The following is a 19,967-nucleotide window of genomic DNA, read 5'->3' as shown; positions in this document are numbered from 1 at the left end:
TAACTGAGGAAAGAGAATTTTTGCAGTGAGAGAAGAGGATTATGGTGAGGTGGCTGCTGTCAATGAGACTCTTTCCAGCACTGGACATATTTTGTTGGGAACAAATTATTCTGTGCAGGAAAAAAAGTTATTATCTGAGAGTATTTATGAAGACTGATCTTCTGGAAAGTACAATTACTGGCCAATATATTGACAACCCAGGCAGTCACTCTTGTCACTATACTCCAAAGTCATGCATTTAAATATGGCCTAATTTTAGCTTTGCAGTAGACATGTTGGAACAGTATTCATCAAAAGCTTGAGGCCTTACATCAACAGGAAGTCCCACTGATTAAAAAACCTTATAAAGAAATTGAAAGTCTTATTGCAGAGTATATTTGCAGGAACCAAATCTCACTTTTTATCATAGAAGGAGGAGGATGCCAGACCTCCTGAAACTCTTGAACACCAAGATCAAATGCCCACCCAGAAACTCCTCAGAGAAATCACCATGCTTTGAATAGTAACAGAAGTCTGTGAGTCTTTAGTATTAGACTCTTGCACACAGCAGACAAAATCAGCTCAAATAATACTGTTAAACAGTACTTGTGACTGAGACATTCACTGCTGGTTTGTGTTGCGTGGTACTATTGGGTGACTATCCAAGAGAAGGCAATGCTGCATTTCTCTATACCAACACACATCTTCTAAAACCAGTGGTGTTTAAAGACACTGACTACATCAAAACTGTGACTGATTCTTCAAACTAGTTAAACGAAATTTGCCAAGTAGTCTGCAGCTGAATTTCATGACCTAGTTTTGTGCATTAGGGAAAGAAAGGAAAAAAAAAGGAAATAGATCACATACAGACTTGCTCTTTTGGGGGATAAGGGGAGCAGAAAGGAGTAGTTCTGCTTTCCTACTAGTCCTTAGAGGGAGAAAGAAAAATAACTGCAAGGTACTTTGTCACTCACAACCTCCTTCACCTTGAATGAGACACATGAGATTCTCACATGAACAGCTGCAAACTTTCTGGACCAGCAGCAGTTGAGTGTCACTTTGCATACAATTGCAAGACTCATATGAACTCCCAACTGATTAAACCATTCTCCCATAGCTAACTTGTAGTACTTACAAGCTGTGTTCATGTTACTAAATAATCCTAAGAGGCAAGCCTGGGAGTGGCCAGACACCTCACCTACATATTAAATACCCCAGAAATTCAAGTGGCTCAGTCTAGAATGAAACCCCAGAGTGACTGGGGTAAGATACTAGCAGGGATTGCTTTTCTGAGCTTGCATGGACAAGATCTTGCTAATATCACATCATCATGTCTGTGTCAATAGATTTGTGGCTTCCCAAGCTCTGACACATCTCAACACCATACTCTAGGGCATCCTATATCCATCCTTTCCTTATTGCCGCAGAGTCACCAACTTAGCAAAGGGCCTTACCCGTTACTTTTGGGCAGAGCCTGTCTCTGCAACCATAGCAGGGGAACATCAGAGCCAAAGCTGCAGCCTAAACCAGCATCACACAGAAAACAATGAATAGTGAGCTACTAACACACCAGGAAGGATGGCCAGCTGCCCTTCCCTGCTGTAATGAGCTGTTCAAGTGCAGCATTTGATTGTGCATGGCCACTGGTCTAAGGCCTTCTGCTGCTACAGAAGCCCAGCACTGAAAGGGTGATGTGGCCTCTGAGTCAGGCCCTCAACTTGACCATGCTCAGAAAAGAATCACATTCTCCCAGTCAGGCCTGCCTCCTTCTCCTCAATGCAGAGCCTCTGAGTTTCCATGGTTCCAAACTTCTTCAGTCCTCACACCTCTCTGTCAGCCACGCACACACATCACCAGGACCAGGACTTGAGCAGTGGCTTAGGAACAGTTGTTCCTGAGGCATCACTGCTTAGGTGCACAGGGCAAGGACCAACACACGTGAAGGCCTCATTTTCCTATTTAAGAACTCATCTAGAACAAAGCTTATTTAAATGAATATTTTTCCTTAGAGAACGTCTGGCTAATTTTTTTCTCCTTTAACAACACAACTGAAAAAGAGCCACTGATTTATTCCAAATAAATATTTTGTTCCCTGTGATCATGCAGACCCTATTGCACAGTTCCCTTTCTAGCAGGTCCTACTGGAAGCTGGTGGACAGACCCACTACTGCTGTAGGTAAGCAGTCCCTGATATGACTTAGAGGGCTGTTCAGTGGCTGAAGTGAATGCCAAATCAGTTCTGAGAGAGGCTTAATTACACTGAAATACTGACTAAAATAATAAGGACTTTGTACTCAGTACTCTTGTTAACAGACTGCAAGGGAAAGAAATTAAATTGTACCCTTTCCATTTCCAGAGTTGGAACATCACCCATGGATGTGGTAGGAAGCCTGCCAGGAAGCCAACCACAGCCAATATTGATAACACCAAGATAAATGCACATTACAGCAACCAGCTGTGCTACTTGGTGTTGCACTGTTGGTGCCAAAGGCTCAGCTGTCTTTCTCAGGAGCACTTTGATACACATACCTTCTTTGGAACGAGGCAAAAGCTTGGAGGACTTGGCACACTTGCAATGACCATTAACTGAGATATTTGACTGACTTTGTTGTGGCTCATGGTTTTTATCTTACTGCTAAGATAAGACCAGCCAGTGTAAGCAGACTTTGTAGTCTATCACCACAAGTACAGGAGCTACCTAAGTGTGTTCTGTTTACATGCTCAGTGACAGCATACTGAGTATCGCAATACACTGTTCACACAGCAATGCATTTACTGAAGTGATTGAAATGATTTTCTAGCAACTGCAATGCAATTTCAGTACTGCAATCATTTACACACAGTAGATGGAATTGTACCATTAGGAAGTTGATACACCTTAATGCTTTTCAAATCAGTTTAATAATGTTATATCACAGTATTTGACAGTGCCACAATATTGTTTTTGTATCAGCATTGTGGAAGATCCAAGATAATCACTATCAGGAGTAGCAACATGGATGGCAAGCACTGGGCCAAGCAGGAAGAGGGAGGGGACTGATGCTGCAGCCAGATGTGGCAGTGGGGCTTGACCTTCTTGCCACATGGATGCCTGGCATGAGTCCTAGTACTGGGGCAGGCACCACTTGTGCCTGCAGCAGTCTGGTGAAGGACCAGAGGAAACAAACATGCCAAAGTCAAGAAATGTCTTAGGGAATAAGAAAGTCCTCTGAGGGACAAGAAGAGGAATAGAGAACAATGATGGCAGAAGTTGGACTGAGAATATGCAGAGTATTTCTTTGAAGAAAAGAGGGATGTTAACATATCCTCGGAAAAATATGAACTAGGGTTAAACCAGAGGACTATTCCCTTCCAGTCCTGTTATTTGCTTCACCCGTAATTTGCTACTGGTGATAGAAATTAAGAATTAGTGTGAAACTAGAATAATGGCATTGCTTAATCTGAGCAGCATGGTGGTACACAAAACTGCAAAAATTGTTATGTGTTTGATACAGTAGGCAATTTGTCAAAAGATTCATGCTGTAAAACTTATTTGTACTAAAGCTGTTCCAATTATGAAGAGAGAAAATATTGATTAGAAGCCTCTTGCAGTGATAAGAAACAAGTTTCAAGCACTTAAGTTCTCAGTTTCTCAAGAAAATTAATAAAGTTAACACTAGTCCTGCTACTTTAACTGAGGAAATAATGAGGACAGGCCTTGCCACTGTCATTGTTGACAAAGGCCAAACCAATTTTAATATTTTAAGAAAAGTACTTGGCTAATTAAAAGCACTATCAGGTAGTACTCTTTTATGTTACTTTGAGAATGTTAGTAGATTGGAATTTTTTTCCAGTTTGAAAAAGGCAATAAATGGATAAACAATTGATTCAGAAAAATGTCTGCTTGGTAAAGGGAATGGGAAGTTTTATGCTATTTCAGTGGTAGGCTAGGACCTGCAGTGGGATAGCTGAGCTATCCTGTATCAGTTACTTGATACAGCACCAGAAGGCTTGGACAGATATAGGAGCACTGATTGTCTGATTAATTGTCAATCATTTTAGCCATTGCAAATCCACTGAGTGCTACTGAGAATAATTTTTACATTTAAACTAATGAAATCATAGAATCAAAGAATGTCTTGGGTTGGTAAGGGACCTTAAAGACCATCTAATTTCAACCTCCTTGCTGTGGGACACCTTTCACTAGATCAGGTTCCTCAGATCCCCATCCAACCCAGCCTTGAACGTTTCCAGGGATGGGGCAGCCAAAGCTTCTCTGGGTAACTTGTTTCTGTGCCTCACCACATTCACAGTAAAAAAAAAAATTCTTCTAATATCAAATTTAAATGTATGCATTCTTTCAGTTTTCAGCCATTCCCCCTTGCCCTGTCACCACACACTCTTTTAAAAAATCATTCTCCCACTTTTTTGTAGGTTCCCCTCAGCTACTGGAAGGCTGCAATTAGGTCACCCTGAAGCCTTCTCTTCATTCTTATAAAGAAAATTATTTTTAACCAGAGCAAAAACATGTACTGGACAACAATGCATTCTCTGGAAGAACGAAAAACATCTAACAAACCTAAAAAGCCTTGTGGGAATTAGAAAGTTTATATTTTATCACTGGCAAACCCAATAAGACATTTTTTCTATAAATTGCCAAAGTAAATAATTAAGCCGCATGAAAAACTGTCCATATAAGAACCAAGAATCTTCTTCCTTACTAAAACCAGTGTGATCAATCCACTAATAATTGAATAGACAGAGAGGGGAAAAATATATTGCTGGATTATTATTTAGCTTGGTGCCACATTCTTGAATTCTGCTTCAGGGATTTACACTCATTTGCATCCCCATCTTTATTTGTACTCTTTATAAAATCTGATGAGAGATAGATGTTATGGTACAATGAAAGAGACCCATAAAAATTAAATTAGAAAATATGTACAAAACCCTAGACATAAGCAAAATGCCTCATACATGGCCCTGTAAACCCACTGGTGCTGTATAGTAATAGCAACAGTTATTAAGAAAATACTTTAAAATTAAATAAGAAGTAAAATAATCCCAAGATGAGCAGTGCTGCCCAGGTCAGACACAGTGCTGGCCTCTATCTGGTGAGTAAATTCACTTCTGCAGACATTGTAGTGTCTATGCTATAAGGAAGTAGCATGAGTAGAGGCAGGACTTTCTAGTAGACCTAGCATTATGAAGTTCACTATATTGCATAAACCAGTGGCCTCATATATCCTATCATATCCAAGGTCCATATATTTCAGCCACTCTGAAAGTGATGATTGTTTCATACTCTTTTTTTCAAGCAGTCAGTGCTGTTTTATGCTCAGCTGTGGGAGCCCCCTTTTTAAACCTACATCACTTTGTTAGTTGTCATGGCCAAGTGCTACATACTCTGGATCAGGTGGCCCCTAACCCTCCTCCTCACAGCTCTCTTGAAGCCAGTGATCCAGAAATTTAGGCTTTCTTTTACACCTCCTTTGAGACCAGCCACAAGTCCACTTTATAATTTTTCAGTTGAGGATTTTTTTTCCCCTTAAAGGCCTGGTTAGGAAGGTAAACACCAGCTCTTCTAGGAACTCATCAATACAATCACCTGGCAATCTTTCTTCAGGGTCAAGGGAACAGAACAGAGCTGGCAAATTTTTAAGGACATCTTCATGGAGTACACAAATTAGTGATCCCCAGGCACAAGAAATTTGTCAAGGAAGGCAAGAGATGGGAATCACTGAGTCTGGACCGCCTAGTCAAGCTAAAGGGCAAAATGTACATGCACAGGCAAAGGAGGCAAGAACAGGTAACCTGGGAAGAGTATAGGGATACAGTCCAGCTGTACAGGGATGGGGGGGGAGGCCAGGGTCAAATGGGAGCTGGACTTGGCAAGGGTTGCAAAGAATAACTGGAAGGGGTTCTACAGGTGTGTAGGGACTTTTCACAAGAGCATGTGGTGACAGAACAAGGGGGAATGTCTTCAAAGTGAAAGAGGGCAGGTTTAGATTAGACATTAGGAAGAAATTATTTTCTGTGAGGGTGGTGAGGCAGTGGAGCAGGGTCCCAGAGAAGCTGTGGATGCCATATCCCTGGAAATGTGCAAGTTGGATAGGGCCCTGAGCAAGCTGGTCTAGTGGAAGGTGTCCCTGCCCATGGCTGGGGGGGTCAGAACTTGATGGTGTTTAAGGCTCCTTCCAACCCAAACCATTCCATGGTTCTGTGAAGTGAAAGCTTTATCCCTTTAACAGAAGCTGTTTAATCAGCTGGATACTGGCAGAAAACATCCTGAACATCTCCTTCAGTTTCTAATTTAGAATCACAAAGTGCATCATCAGCTATTCAGCAGGAAACAGCAGGAAAGCTTACTTGAGCTTTGAAGTACTCATCTGCTCTGTTAACATACAGACCATATAGCAATGCAGTGTACCCCAAAGGATAATGAGAGGGGAAAAGCATGCAGAGGGAAGATGATTTTCAGGAAAGATAAAGGGCAGGAACTCCAGGGACAGCCCTTCTTTTGATGAAATCCAGGTCTTCTCTGGCCTCCTCTAAGAACAGCATAGTTTCAAGCTGCCTTTTTTAAACTTAAAATACCCACAGAACCAAAGGAACCACAGGCCATGAACTGCTGTGTTAGAAGTATTCCCACCACTAGGTGTCAGCCCAATTTAACATATGCAGAAATTTCTTTAAATAACATTTTGCTTTTGTTATACTTAAATAATTAATAATGAAAATATTTTTGAAAGGCAAGTAGAGCACCTGCTTTCAGAAAGGTACATTTCATAGAATCATTTAGAGTGGAAAAGTCTTTTAAAACTATTGAGTTCAATCATTAACCCAGCCCTGCCAAGTCCACCATTAACCATGACCCTAAGGTCAACATGTCTTTTAAATATCCCTAGGGATGGTGAATTAACCACTTCCCTAGACTTCCTATTCCAGGGCTTGGACAACCCTTTCAGGGAAGAAATTTTTCTCAATTTCCCATCTAAACTTCCCCTCGCACAGCTTGAGGACATTTCCTCTTCTTCTATCACTTGCTCCTTGGGAGAAGACATTGACCCCCACCTGGTCACAACCTCCTTTTGGGCAGTTGTAGAGATCAATAAGGTCTCCCCTGAGCTCCCTTTTCTCCAGGCTGAACACCCCCAGCTCCCTCAGCTGCTTCTCATAAGACTTGTGCTCCAGACCCTTCACCAGCTCCATGCCCTTCTCGGGACTTGCTCCAGCACCTCAATGTCTTTCTTGCTGTGAGAGGCTCAAAACTGAATACAGGACTTGAGGTGCAGCCTCACCAGGGCTGAGTACAGGGCAATCACTGTCCTGGTCCTGCTGGTCACAATATTTCTGATCCAGGCCAGGATGCCATTGGCCTTCTTGGCCACTTGGGCACACACTGGCTCATGTTCAGCTGCTGTTGATCAGCACCCCCAGGTCCTTTTCCACTGGGTAGATCTCCAATCACTCTGCCCCAGCCTTCAGCATTCCATTGTTGAGGGGTTGTTGAGACCAAGGTGCAGGACTCAGCACTTGACCTCGTGGAACCTCACGCAATTGTTCTTGGCCCATCAATCCTGTCCAGTCTGTCCAGTGTCCTCTGCAGAGCCTTCCCACCTTCCAGAAAATCAACACTACCACTCTGGTGCCAACTTGTCACAAACTGACAGGAAGCACTTGATCACCTTGTCCATAAAGGTATTAGGCTGGTCCAAATACTGACCCCCGGGGAACATCACTTGTGACCAGCCACCACGTGGATGTATCACCACTCTCTGGGCCCAGCCATCAGCCAGTTCCTTCCCCAGCAAAGAGAGTGCCTGTCCCAGCCCATCCACTTGGAAGCTGTGAAGATGAGGCACCTTCACACACAGAGAGGAGTGAAGAAGTATGGGCCTATGCACAGTACGTAATCTTTTTTAAATTTAAATGCCTGATAGCTAAAATGAGAGCTGAAAAGGCTGAGGTAGAATACCTGCTCTGCCACTGTTTTCTGAAGCAATGAATTCATTAACACCACAGAGCCCCTGCTGGTTACAACATAAAAGCAGAGGGTCCATTTATAAGCATTTTGTCCAGGGGCGAATCAAATAACTGTCATATCACTTCTGAACAGGTTCTGTCTGAGCACCCTCTGTCATTCAAATTAACACCACCCCCTCTCCAGCTGCAGGGTTAAAACACACAGAATGGGGAAGCAACAATGGAAAGAATATTTATTCAGAGTATTATGCCTTCAGTGATAAATATGCATGGGCTCTTCAAAGCACATTTCAAAACCAAAAAAGGTGGTTATAAAGTCTTGTGTAATTAAATTTTCATTCTTCTCTCTGGGGGAAGCATGATGAGACATGACAAAACTGAATGTGAAAAAATGGACCTGACTGGCATTGCTCTCTGTCAGAAATAGCTTCCAAAGGAAAGTCCCCAGGCAATACCTAGTACAGCTTCTGCAGGCTCACCAGGTGGAATAAAGCACCACAAATAAAATAATGGGAGAGCAGGAAGAAGGGGAAAAACACCAACCAAAGACAAACAACAACAACAACAAATCCTCAAAAACAAAGCCAAACAAAAAAAAACAACATTCAGAACCTCCCCCACAAAAAACCACACTCACTCTCACATACATTCCCCCCTACAAAACCAAACAATGAAAATCCAAAGAGAGTTCAGCCCCCAGAAATCCTGAACCTCCCCCACAAAAAACCACGCTCACTCTCACATACATTCCCCCCTACAAAACCAAACAGAATGAAAATCCAAAGAGAGTTCAACCCCCAGAAATCCCAGCTGAACTAGCAAAGATCCAGGGAAAAGAACTGTTCCAGAAAAACACCTTCCTTCCTAGCAATGCAGAAACAACAGCCTACAGTCTTTCCTTGCACACAGCCTCCCTCTCCTGTCAAAAAGATGAAGTTTCAGTTCTGAAAAATACTTGTATCACACTGCAAGATACACTCCTTTCACAGCTAATCCACAATCTCTCTCTGCATCCTGATAACTCTATGAACCATAGAACATTTAAATCAGTGTCAACACCAAATCTAGGGAGGGTGAAGAAATGAGGGACCTGCTACACAGCTGATAGCAAAAGTCAATCAGAGATGGCTAATATCAAGGACAGAGTGAATTAAAACATGTAGCAGAAAACTTTATTCCAAACATGAAAATGTGTATAGCCAAGAGAGGGAAATGGGCCCAAGACAAGAAAAATATTTTCAGAAGAGACCTTAGAGATGACTGAGAAGAGAAGGCAAAATTGGCCCCTTTACAACCCAAATCAACCTGGAGTTCCGACCTGGATTTCATTTCTAAAACCAATCCTAGGAATGGAATGCGACTTAGGCCCAGGCATGGGCCATAACTCAGACAAAAAAAGTTCTTGAGGGTCTTCTGGTGCGTTCTCTAGCAGTTTGCCCCTTCCTTTGGAGTCCCCTTTGCAGCCTTACTCCAAGAAGAGTAAGATAAAAGCTCCTATCCCAATCAACTTCTGCATGGAGGTAAAACACAATACAGTTACAGTATTCTGTAACATTGTGTTACAATATAAAATCTGTCACAGTCTAACACAAAATCTAACACAAATCTAACATTGTGGTCACTTAGAAAGTTTCTCTAAGAGTCAATGCATCCTCCATCCATACATAACATTACACTGATTTCAATAAAGTATAACAATATGCATTATACACTGGATGATGAGGCCATGGAAATTGCTAAATCACACCAGAAGACTGATGTGGAATTATATGTATGATGTGGAATTATAGCCTGTGGCCAAAAAGAAATTGAATCCCTGTCCTTGGAGGTGTTTAAAATGAGAAAGACTTGATGTGACACTTAGTGCCATGGCTTAGTTGAAAAGGTGGTATTAGTCATAGGTTGGACTCAATGATCTCAAAGATCTTCTCCAAGCCAGTTAATTCTGCGACTCTGAACAGTCTTTTCAAACTATGTGCATAAAACAACACAACATGCTACAGCTGATAGAGGACAGAAGGTATGGAATGAACACACTGAGACCTCACAGAAAAAAACAAATTGTTTAAATTAGTTAAAGATCTGTGGCCCTTTGCTGTGGTCTTCATGTAAGCCATCCACACTCACTGATAGAACTTCAGAAAAAGCTCAGAAATATATGAAACTTCCAGAACAGAAAAACATTTAAGAGGTGCTCCAGAGATAAAGTCCTTTGCCTTCTTCTCATGCTAAGAATTACATTCAGACCACTACACTTTACTATCACACCTCAGTTTTCCTGCCAGACATCAACAAAAGACAGCTCAGTCACAATCTTTAATAATTTCTATAGATCATACAATGGTTTGGGTTAGAAGGGGACTTTGAAGACCATCTCGTTCCAACCTTCCTTCTGTGGGCTGGGATACTTCCCACTAGACCAGGTTGCTCAGAGCCCCATCCAGCCTGGCTTTGATCATCCCCCGGGATGGGACATCTGCTAACTTCCCCAGGCAGCCTGTTAGAGTGCCTCACCACCCCCACACTAAAGACTTTTTTCCTAGTGTTCAACCTCAACTTTGTTTTTGAATTTGAACCCATTCTCCCTATTCATTCTGGTGAAGATATTAATGTATCTTCATTGGATTTTCCTAGAAAAATCCAGAAAAACTACAATATAAATGCTTACCAAGACTACCTCATTCTTTCCATTTTCCTCTTGTCTAACTAATTAATATACTTCAGAAGACTTTTGCCGAACTCTACCAGACTTCCAGAGACTTAGCAAAAGCTGCCATCCTCTCCAACCAGCACTCCAGGGAACTGCTACCTGCAGAGGAATGAACCTTGGGAGACATGTTGGAAGATCAGTGTTTGAAACACCTGATCTCTAAAAGCTAGTTCCTGTATTTATTCAGGAACCTCAGAAACACTAGTACAGTTTTTTTTATTTCTTTGTCAACAGTGGAAATTCAACATGGACACACTTGTCACAACATAGACAAGTGGAAAGAAGAGGAAACATTAACTCAGGCTCAAGCAGTCCAGCTCAGGAATCTACAATTGCAACAAATTATTTATTGAAGGAACTACAAGTAATCCAGGACTTCAAGCCAGTTACAAACTGGAACAAGCAGAGAGACTTCAACTACACAATATTTACTATGCAGGTGTATAGAAGATGCACACTGAAGATTTCAGACATCTGTGGTGTCAGGCAAGAGTAATGTGGTGGGGGCCAAAAAGGACTGCTGTGGGTTGACCCCACTGGACACAGCTTCTCAGCAAAGCCACTCTCTAACTCACGTTCTTATCTAGAGGAGGGAGAGAAAACATTGTAAAATACTCATGGGTCAAGATAAGGACAGGAAGAGATCACTCACCAATCACCATTACTGGCAAAACAGACTCAACTGGGGGAAATTAGTTTATTGCCAAACAAATTAGAGTAGGGCAATTAGAGATGGAAATGAGTCTTGAAACACCTTCACCTCACCCCTCCCTTCTTCCAAAGCTCAGCTCCACACCCTTCCACAGGGCACAGCCTTTCAGGAACAGACTACTCAGTGTAGGTATCCCAGGGCCACAGGGCCTCGCCCCCCAAAGCTCACCCACCCCAGAGACCAAAACCGCCCATTCCACACGGCCCCGTGGCCGCGGTTTATAGCGCGGGGCCTTGCTGGGCGGACCCGGTCCAGCTCGGCCGCTCTATTGGGCAGCTGTTTGTCCGTCACTGTGAGGGGGGAGCCGCCCGCGGGTCTCTTGTCCTTGCCGGGCGCTTGCGCGCGGCCCCGGGGCGTTCCCCAGGGGTTACCGGGGGCCGCCCGCCCGCCGTGTCCATGGAGCGGCGCCGTGGGAGGGGCCGGAGGCCGCGGCAGGGGCGGCTCGGGAGGGCCGGCTGAGGGCGGCCGGGCGGCGGCACGGCACGGCACGGCACGGCACAGCGGGACAGGCCCGCACCGCCCAGCCCAGCCCTGCGCTCGTCCCGCCGACCGGCGGATGGGCACAGAGAGGGCAGCGGCTCGGCCATGGCCAGCGGCGGCCCCGAGGAGGGGGAGGCTGTGGCGGTGGCGGGGGAGGAACAAGCCCTGAGGAAGCTGGTCGTCCGGCTCCAGAACGTCCAGGAGAGGAAGCGGCTGGAGACGCTGGTGCAGACCCTGAGCGACCTGCTGGAGCTGGCGGCTCGGCAGAGCGGTGAGCGCCCTGCCCTGCCCTGCCCTGTCCTGCCCTGCCCTGCCCTGCCCCGTCCCGCCCGCCGCCGGTCCCTAACGCGGTGTCTCTCTCTCTGTGCCTTCACAGCTCCCCGGCTCTTCAGCGGCAAAAACGTCCACGTGCCCCTGCTGCTGGTGGTGGATCTGTACCCGGGAGCGGCGGGCGTGCAGCAGGTCAGGGGCCGGGCGGGCCGGGGCCGCGCTCCGCGGGATGAGCGAGCGCGCGGCCCTTCCCGGGATACGAGCTCTTGTTCCGCTTGCTGGTTTCTCCTTAACTGCCGTGCGTCCCCTGCGCCGCTTCATGAAGTGCTCTGAGCTGCAGAAGGGCGCTGTCACCGCTGGCCTTTAAAGGGACCCAGCGTTCCAACTTATTGCAGACGCCACTGGCTGCGTCTCTTGTTTTTACCGGCAGAAGGAGGAGAAATAGAAAATAAAAATTCAGCCATGTGAATACTGTGTAATGTAGGGTTCTGAATTACCAGTGTTATCTAATATAATTCCGACGTGTCCATATTGAATTTTGCCTTGGTTAGACAAACTTCCAGAAAGCACGATTTTATACCATGAATTCGTATATATGTAGCCATATCCTTGAGACTTGTGCTAGGACAGTTTTTTAAAGGCGGGGGGAATATTTTAGCTGAGAGTAAGTTCTGCAATTTAAGGTTCTCCCTGCCTGCTCCTGTAATTTGACATTGGCCCATTTGGACTAGGTGTGGCACTTGCACAATTTGATGTTATACTTATGGTACAGCTGCCAGACTTGTCATACAGAGCAGCTCCTTCCTGGCAGGTATATATTAAATATCTGACTATACTATGCATAAAGGATGTTTATAAGCTTCAGATTTCTGTGCAACTCACTTGATGCCTTTTTTTTTTTAATTATTAAGCAGCATGAATATGAAGCAGCAGGTTTTTTCAAGACAAAACTCATTAGTTTATAAAACCTCTGCCCAGAAATGTAAACCTGGAAGTAAAACATCAGTCATAACAAGAAGTAGGTGTGAAATGATAGCACAAGACTCTCAAAATTGCATAAAGAAGATAGTGATTAACTTTCATTTTAACTCTCTTAAAATACTTCATTCTAATGCAATATTTTAAAATTAATTTTAATCTTCTACCTGCCAACATTTGCAGTCATACAGTGTCCTCCTCTATGTTGTGTTGCTGTGGGAAATTCATAGCCAGTGCAAAGCTCAAATCCCATTCCTCATAAAATATCTTGAACAGCTCCTCTTTGACATTCAGTTCTGATGTTTACAAACATTCACACTATGTCAGCAGAGCTCTGTCTTCTTGCTTCATTCACTGCTATTTATTTATGATCTTTGTTAATAAATTCTCACTTTACAGCAGTGAAGTAACGAGGTCCTGATTTCAGTGTAGTCTCTTTGCACTATTAATGATTTTTTATTGAATAAATAATTAATTATCCTCCTTTTACTTTTGGCATTATAAAAAATTTGATAAACATAAGAGAATTAATACAGTCAGAGACATAACTGAAGTGAGAATTTTCTTCACCTCCCCTCCTTAACTGGTTACAAAGCATTGTGGGTTGATGTTGGAGCCCTAGATGCTGTTCCACTAACTTGTACAGGGTTCATTTGCCTAGCAGATCAATACTGCAGATCTGGCCCAAGGCAGACTGCAGGCATAAACCCTGCAAGCTCCTTCAGAAATAGGAAGGTACTGGTGTGGAAAGCCAGTAGTTCCTGTAAGTAAAATATGTCTTTAAGTAAATAGGGTAGTTTTCTGTAGTTTCTCTGGCAATGATTGCAGCAGCTTAGAAACTCTAGAGCAAAATATGAGTGCACTTGAGTAAAGAGCAGTCAGCAGAGCTTTATTGTCTTACGTAGATGTTGGGACCTAATGTAAGATAAATTAATTGTGTGCTAGCAACAAAAAGGGTCAGATTTTAAAATAATGAGTTTCATTGCTGCTACCAACTGTTTCTGTATATAGGAACCTTTATAAGGTCCCTATATATATATATATACACCTTCTTTATAAGGACATCTTTTTTTGCTTTATTTCCCTTCTTTGTAACCTTTAGGATTTCTGTTTTTAAAAGACCCTTGCTTTCTTACTTAATTTTCAAACAGCCAATAAGCTCCCAGTTACCTGAGGTTGTGATTTTAATATTGTAAAATAGACCACATATCAGCAGGTCAGATGTTTCCATTGGTCTTCTCTGGACCCATAGTTCTGATAAATGTTTGTCAATACTTGCAGTCCTAACAATCCAAATAAAAATGTTCAATGGGAATATAAAATTCATCAGAAACAGTTAATACAGAAAGGAATTTTCTAAAGTAATTAAGCAAGTTTTCATCAGATTCTAATTTTTATAAGAACACTTAGGATGCTCTTAGAAAGTGGGACTTTAAAAGAAAGTGTTTTCTAAGGAATAAGTAGTTTATCAATTAATAGTCACCTCTACAATGTTTTTGAAATTTGTACCTGATTGACCATCACCACTAAACTCTATTTTGCTTGGAATATGGAAAATTAGGGAATTACATATCCTCATCTTGGACTGATAGTTACTAAGACTGTTCATTGTACATTTAGTTAGGACTCAGTTTCACAGACCACCCTGAATATCCATGGTAAGTGATTTGTAGTCTCATGCAGGGCAAGGCAGCTTGCTGTCCAAGGAAAAGAAGTGCATGGAAATTCTCTCATAGTCCAGATCAATCTGCAGACATTGAGGTTGTAACTGGCTTAAAGTGCTTGTCTCTGCAAATCTAAACTGAAACAGAAGGAAAGGTACTGCAGATATGGGCTGTGCTCACACTGCAACCAAGTTTGTGAAAGACAAAAGTGGAATTCCAGTCCCCAGGCAGCTACATCACCTTTTGCACACTCTACAGAGCTGTCAGGAAAGCTGTCTAAATTCAAGTTTATGCTGTTCCTGTGGATGACTCTACACTACCAGGAATTCCATGTCTCTAGTCTTACTGATTGCAGGGTTAGGGATCATGCACTTTATATGAACTTTGCTGTTAAACTCTTGGAGGTAGCCATTTACATTCCTGTTGTTGGCTGTCCCATATTGACCTCTTTGCTTTACATAACTCTTCTGTGAAAAAGTGATCCAGTTATGTATGGAGTCTTTGTGACATATTATCTTCTGCCTTGACTCTGTACTTGAAGCACAGAGGCCTGCTTCTACCTTTTTATTTACTTATAGTCTCAAGGAAACTGACATGCCTTGCTATAATTCCTTTCTGTAAAATCTGCTTCATCTTGACTTTTGGCATTTCACAGTTCACTACTTTTCTTTCAATACAGAGGGATTTTCTTTCATCAGTTATTTCTTTGTGCAGATTTTGCTTACTGCTTCCTTACTTCAGCCTATTCAGTCATATCTGCCTGTGAAAATTCATAGGACAGCAGATTTCTCCAATACAGAAGATCAAAGAGGAGCATTTTTAGCTTTTGGCATTATTTACAGATATTTGAAAGTCAAAGAATTTGCATTGGATGAAACAGCTAGTTATTAAGAACAAATACATTGGGTTTAGTTGTCTTTCACTCCTTATGATCTCAAAACTGCTACTGCCTTCATTACATTTTGGAAGCACACATACTGAGGGTTGATGGCAAGAATATGAAATGTATAGTAATGGTTTATGTATCTCATCCCCATTTAAAACATTGAAGGCCTTTAAAAACTTATACTTTATCCTTACAATTTGCAATTAAATAGCAAGTTGTTAGGAAAACACACATTTTTCTTTAAACTACACTTGCAATAATGCAGGGGTTTTCCCTGGCCAATGATAACATGCTGTGGATCACATCATATCTTTCTGTCTGTCAGCAACTCGTTTAACTGTGTGCCCTTTATCCTCAAGCAGTGCTGAAGCAGATTGAGAGTGATGCATTCCTGCAAGCAATGCAATCAGAAACATTAGCATATGTTTTACTTCCATCTTTTTACTTTCCATGCCATTTGTCTTGTGTTAATTAATTTTCCCTTACTGATTTAGCTAGGTAACAGTAGCTGTCTTGCAAAAGTCAAGGATATTAGCTTGTGTTAATTAATTTTCCCTTACTGATTTAGCTAGGTAACAGAGTAGCTGTCTTGCAAAAGCCAAGGATATTACAAGACAATGTAGAAGTTCCAAGCAGAATATCTATTCTAAAATAGCTGCATTTTTGTTTTACAGATGGGCTGGTCACTTCTTTGTAAATTAATAGAAATTTGTCCAAGTACTCTACAAAACATAGCTCCTAAGGATGTTGGGAAGGACTGGGAAGTACTGGGTGTTCACCAGTAAGTATTTTGTGTACAATGAGTCTGCCAGAATGCTTGGTCATTTTGGCAGCATATGTATGCAATGAAATATATAAAGTTATTACATCAGCTTTTTTGTGCATTTCTTCAATCTTCAGAATGTGGCACTAAGAGGGATCTTTTCTGTGTATTTCAATACCTCTTGCAGAAAGTAAAGGAGATTGAGCCAGGCCTTTTTTAGTGACACTCAGTGACAGAATGAGAAGCAAAGGGCCTGAATTGAAAAATAGAAAAGTCCACTTACACATTTAAAAAAATCCTAAGTAACCTTTTTGGCAGAGGCAGTATTACCTGGATGTTTGTGTGTGTTTTTTTATAAATGTGAGGAATTATATCCACAAACCTAAAGTAGTGTAAATAAAGAAGAGGAGGTTTTGTCACACCTATTACTATTGTCTAAAGGTAAGTATTTACACTGATCACCTCAACTACCTGTGAATTCAGTGGATACAATTACCTTCAGAAGGGATGGTTTGTTCTGTATTTTTAGTAAATGGAGCAAATTGTGGTTTGGACTTGCTCAGCTCTCATCCATCAGCTTTAAGGAAGTGTTTTCTGGATGTCTGTGCTTAGTTGGGATGAACACCCACACAGGTTGGCTGAATTGTTGCCCAGTAGCACAAATGCTAATTGTAGATGCACATGGGGGCTGGTGTGGGGGCTTGGTTTGGTGTTCTCACTCTTGGGCAGATTGCTGCTTTCAGGGCTGATAATGACAGCAGCAAGCACTTACAGCCTTATAACCCCGTGAATCTGCCTCCATAGTTCTTACCACACTCTTCCTTTGAAAGGTTGCTGTTGAAAAATAGGATGAAAATGCATTTTGATTTTGTGGGGATTTGGTTTATAGTGGCTAGAATACATGGTCAGTAGGGGAATGAACTCCCCTGAAAGATGTGTTGGCAGTTTTTGTTGGAAAGCAAAAGTGATTTGGGTTGTTTTTCATAAGCAAGAAATAACTGAGCTGAAGCTGCATGTGCTGGTTACAATTTCTTTGGCAGCTTAAAAGATTGTTAATTGACTGAAAGTTATCCAGAGAGCTGGAGATACTGCTGCTTATTCTCAGGTCCCAGAAAAATGACTTTCTGGGACTGATCTTTCCTACAGCCTCCTCAGCGCCCACGCAGTGTGTGCAGTTAACAAGGCATCCTTTTCAAACTCAAACTTCACTAAAGATCTGATGATAGCATTGCTGCACATTGATTCCTTCTCAGTACCATCATTTTAGCCAAATGTGTATCCCTGCCTGACATGTTGACAGTTTTCCTTGCTGTGGAGAGGCTTAGTGAGGGAGTGGGCCCAGGCATTTCTGTCAGTGCCAAAGGCAGAGCAAGCCAGCTGAATTATGTCTCATGTTCCTTGAGCAAGGACTGTACTAGAATTGCAGCAAATCAACACCATAATGAACACATGCTGTTTACAGCAAGGCAGGAAACAGTTACAATAGAGAAGAAAAGGTCATTTTTTTGCAGATTTTCCCTTTTGTATGTGTAACTATTTTGGGAGAATAGGAATATTAGACTAGAAAAAGCATTTCTTTCTTTTGTCTCTCAGCTGTGATCCAACTTGATTTCACTGCAGTTATGTTTACAAATAGTAGTTTGCTATTGATTTAGGTGTTTTTGACAGAGAGTGTAATAAATAATTAAATCATTAAATAGTTCACAGTGATAGCACTGTGAAGAGATAGAGAATTTCCTTCAGTGTATTTGCATTCTTTCCACAAGCTTAAATAGTCTTCATGTGATGTTTTGTAATCTCTTACGTTAAACTTTCCTGCAGCAGCAGAAGTTTAGAAAGGTTTACCTCCTTCTTGGTTATACTTGAAATGGGAGGATATATGGGAGGGAATTCTCTGAAAGTGAATTGGGAAAGTGGATGGTATGTCTCTAACTGATGTTATACCTCTCATCAGATTTTGCCTCTCATGTCTACTTTGGTCATCATAGCTACAACACTAGTGCTACAACAGAGGAGAAAGTAGCAGCATCATAGTATGAAAGGAAAACATTCATTCCAGCTTATAAATTTAGACTTCAGCAAGGCAAACAACATCACTGCCAGGGCTGGGGTATGAAATTTGGGTGAAACTTCAAGTGCTGCTTATGTTTTTCAGGACAGGTCAAGTATATCAACTGAAGTATTACTGCACAGTCTATTTTTATTAGATATTATATATGCAAAGATTCACATTTGAAGATTATTAAAATTGCGGAATCAAGCTCTCTAAAATAAGGAAAAGTAAAAAAAGAAAAAATTCTTTAGTTTTTTGTGTGTAAGTCTATGCATTTTAATTTCGTTTTTAATTACAGTTTCCCCCCCCATTTTGATGATGATATAGGCTTCATTCAGTGTGATATCAATGCTTTTAATTTTTTTTTTGTTTTGAAGAGGTGTTGCAGATTTTTAGTCACTAATTTACAGATAGTAATTTGAGTAAAGTATGTTGAAAATATCTACTTATCTACTGATTTTTCTGTGCCCAGTTTGATACATGACCTGAATTTTGCAGTACTTGTCATTGTTTGGCTCTCTCTTTAAAAAGTCAGAACAGACTTACAGAAAGTACACAGTGTGCAACTGGCAGTCTAGGAAATGTTTATTTTTAGGAGTTTGTCCAGCATCATGTAAGTTCTGTGGGGCTGAAACATAGGATTGAGTTCATCAAGATGCTGTTCAAGTTCTTCAGCTGGGAAAGTGCTGCTTCTCTCCCAGCAGACCCCTGGTTGTTCACTGTAACTGAGCTCTTGCTGCAAGCAGAGCTGTGCTGTGCTGTCCTCACTCTGTGGTGCTCCACAGACTGGTGCTCTGCAGGGTAGCCATGTCCTAAATGGCCCTACAGAATAAATTCATATAACTGGCTGAAAATTAAAGTAAATTGGATAAGTTATACATCAGTATTTTAATGAACTATGATCATAGTTGAAATTCTAATATTACTTCGCTGGTAACTTGAAAAAATATAAACTGAAATAAAAGGGATTTTAAAATTATTTAAGAGATTTTTAAGGTTTTGCTAATTTCTGTAACTACTTCTGTTTTCAAAGTATGTGTTTGACAAAAAATTGTGTGTGCCAATATTTCTTTAGCTATAACTCTTTTTTCCCTTTTTTTTAAATTTTCATTTTTAGGCAGATTCTTAAAATGCTTACAGTCCACAAAGGAAATGTAAATCTTTCAGTAATAGGACTAAAAGCATTAAATCTACTCCTCATGTCAGGTATTGTGTGCTTTACTTTCCTATTTCATCTAAGCCTTTAAAACACAGAGCTGATTCAAAGTGGGTGATTGTACATGGCAGACTGGATTTTACTCTCTGTTTTACTCCATGAAATCACTTGTCATTTTTAATGTGTACAAAATGCTATTTTTTGAACTTATTTTTACCAGGTAGGTATGAACTGTCTTTTGGTGGTAAAGTTTTAGAACATCAGTACTATTGTAAAATGCTACCTTAAGAGATAACTTTGTTGTGGGTTATAAAACTGGATTTGAACTGTCAGTGTAAACTTTAAGGACAA

At 41.5% G+C, this 19,967-nt stretch overlaps 1 protein-coding gene across 3 annotated transcripts in view; it reads left to right on the top strand.

The window, feature by feature from the left end:
* Window positions 1-11,243: 11,243 nt before the first annotated feature.
* LRRK2 (leucine rich repeat kinase 2) overlaps window positions 11,244-19,967 on the top strand; it is a 64,479-nt gene continuing 55,755 nt past the window's right edge. For 2 of the 3 annotated variants that reach the window (XM_039700489.1, XM_039700488.1), the window contains exons 1-4: window positions 11,244-12,117; window positions 12,223-12,308; window positions 16,319-16,425; window positions 19,578-19,666. In XM_039700489.1, the coding sequence (XP_039556423.1) occupies window positions 11,952-12,117; window positions 12,223-12,308; window positions 16,319-16,425; window positions 19,578-19,666 (448 nt within the window). In that variant the 5' untranslated portion in view covers window positions 11,244-11,951. Of the gene's footprint in view, window positions 12,309-16,318; window positions 16,426-19,577; window positions 19,667-19,967 lie in introns of all 3 variants that reach the window. The other variant, XM_039700487.1, reaches the window with a different exon arrangement.

The sequence above is a fragment of the Passer montanus genome, unplaced genomic scaffold (assembly GCF_014805655.1).
Source record: "Passer montanus isolate IOZ18808 unplaced genomic scaffold, ASM1480565v1 scaffold141, whole genome shotgun sequence".
Classification (NCBI taxonomy): domain Eukaryota; kingdom Metazoa; phylum Chordata; class Aves; order Passeriformes; family Passeridae; genus Passer; species Passer montanus.
This window is presented reverse-complemented; position numbering and strand designations above follow the sequence as displayed.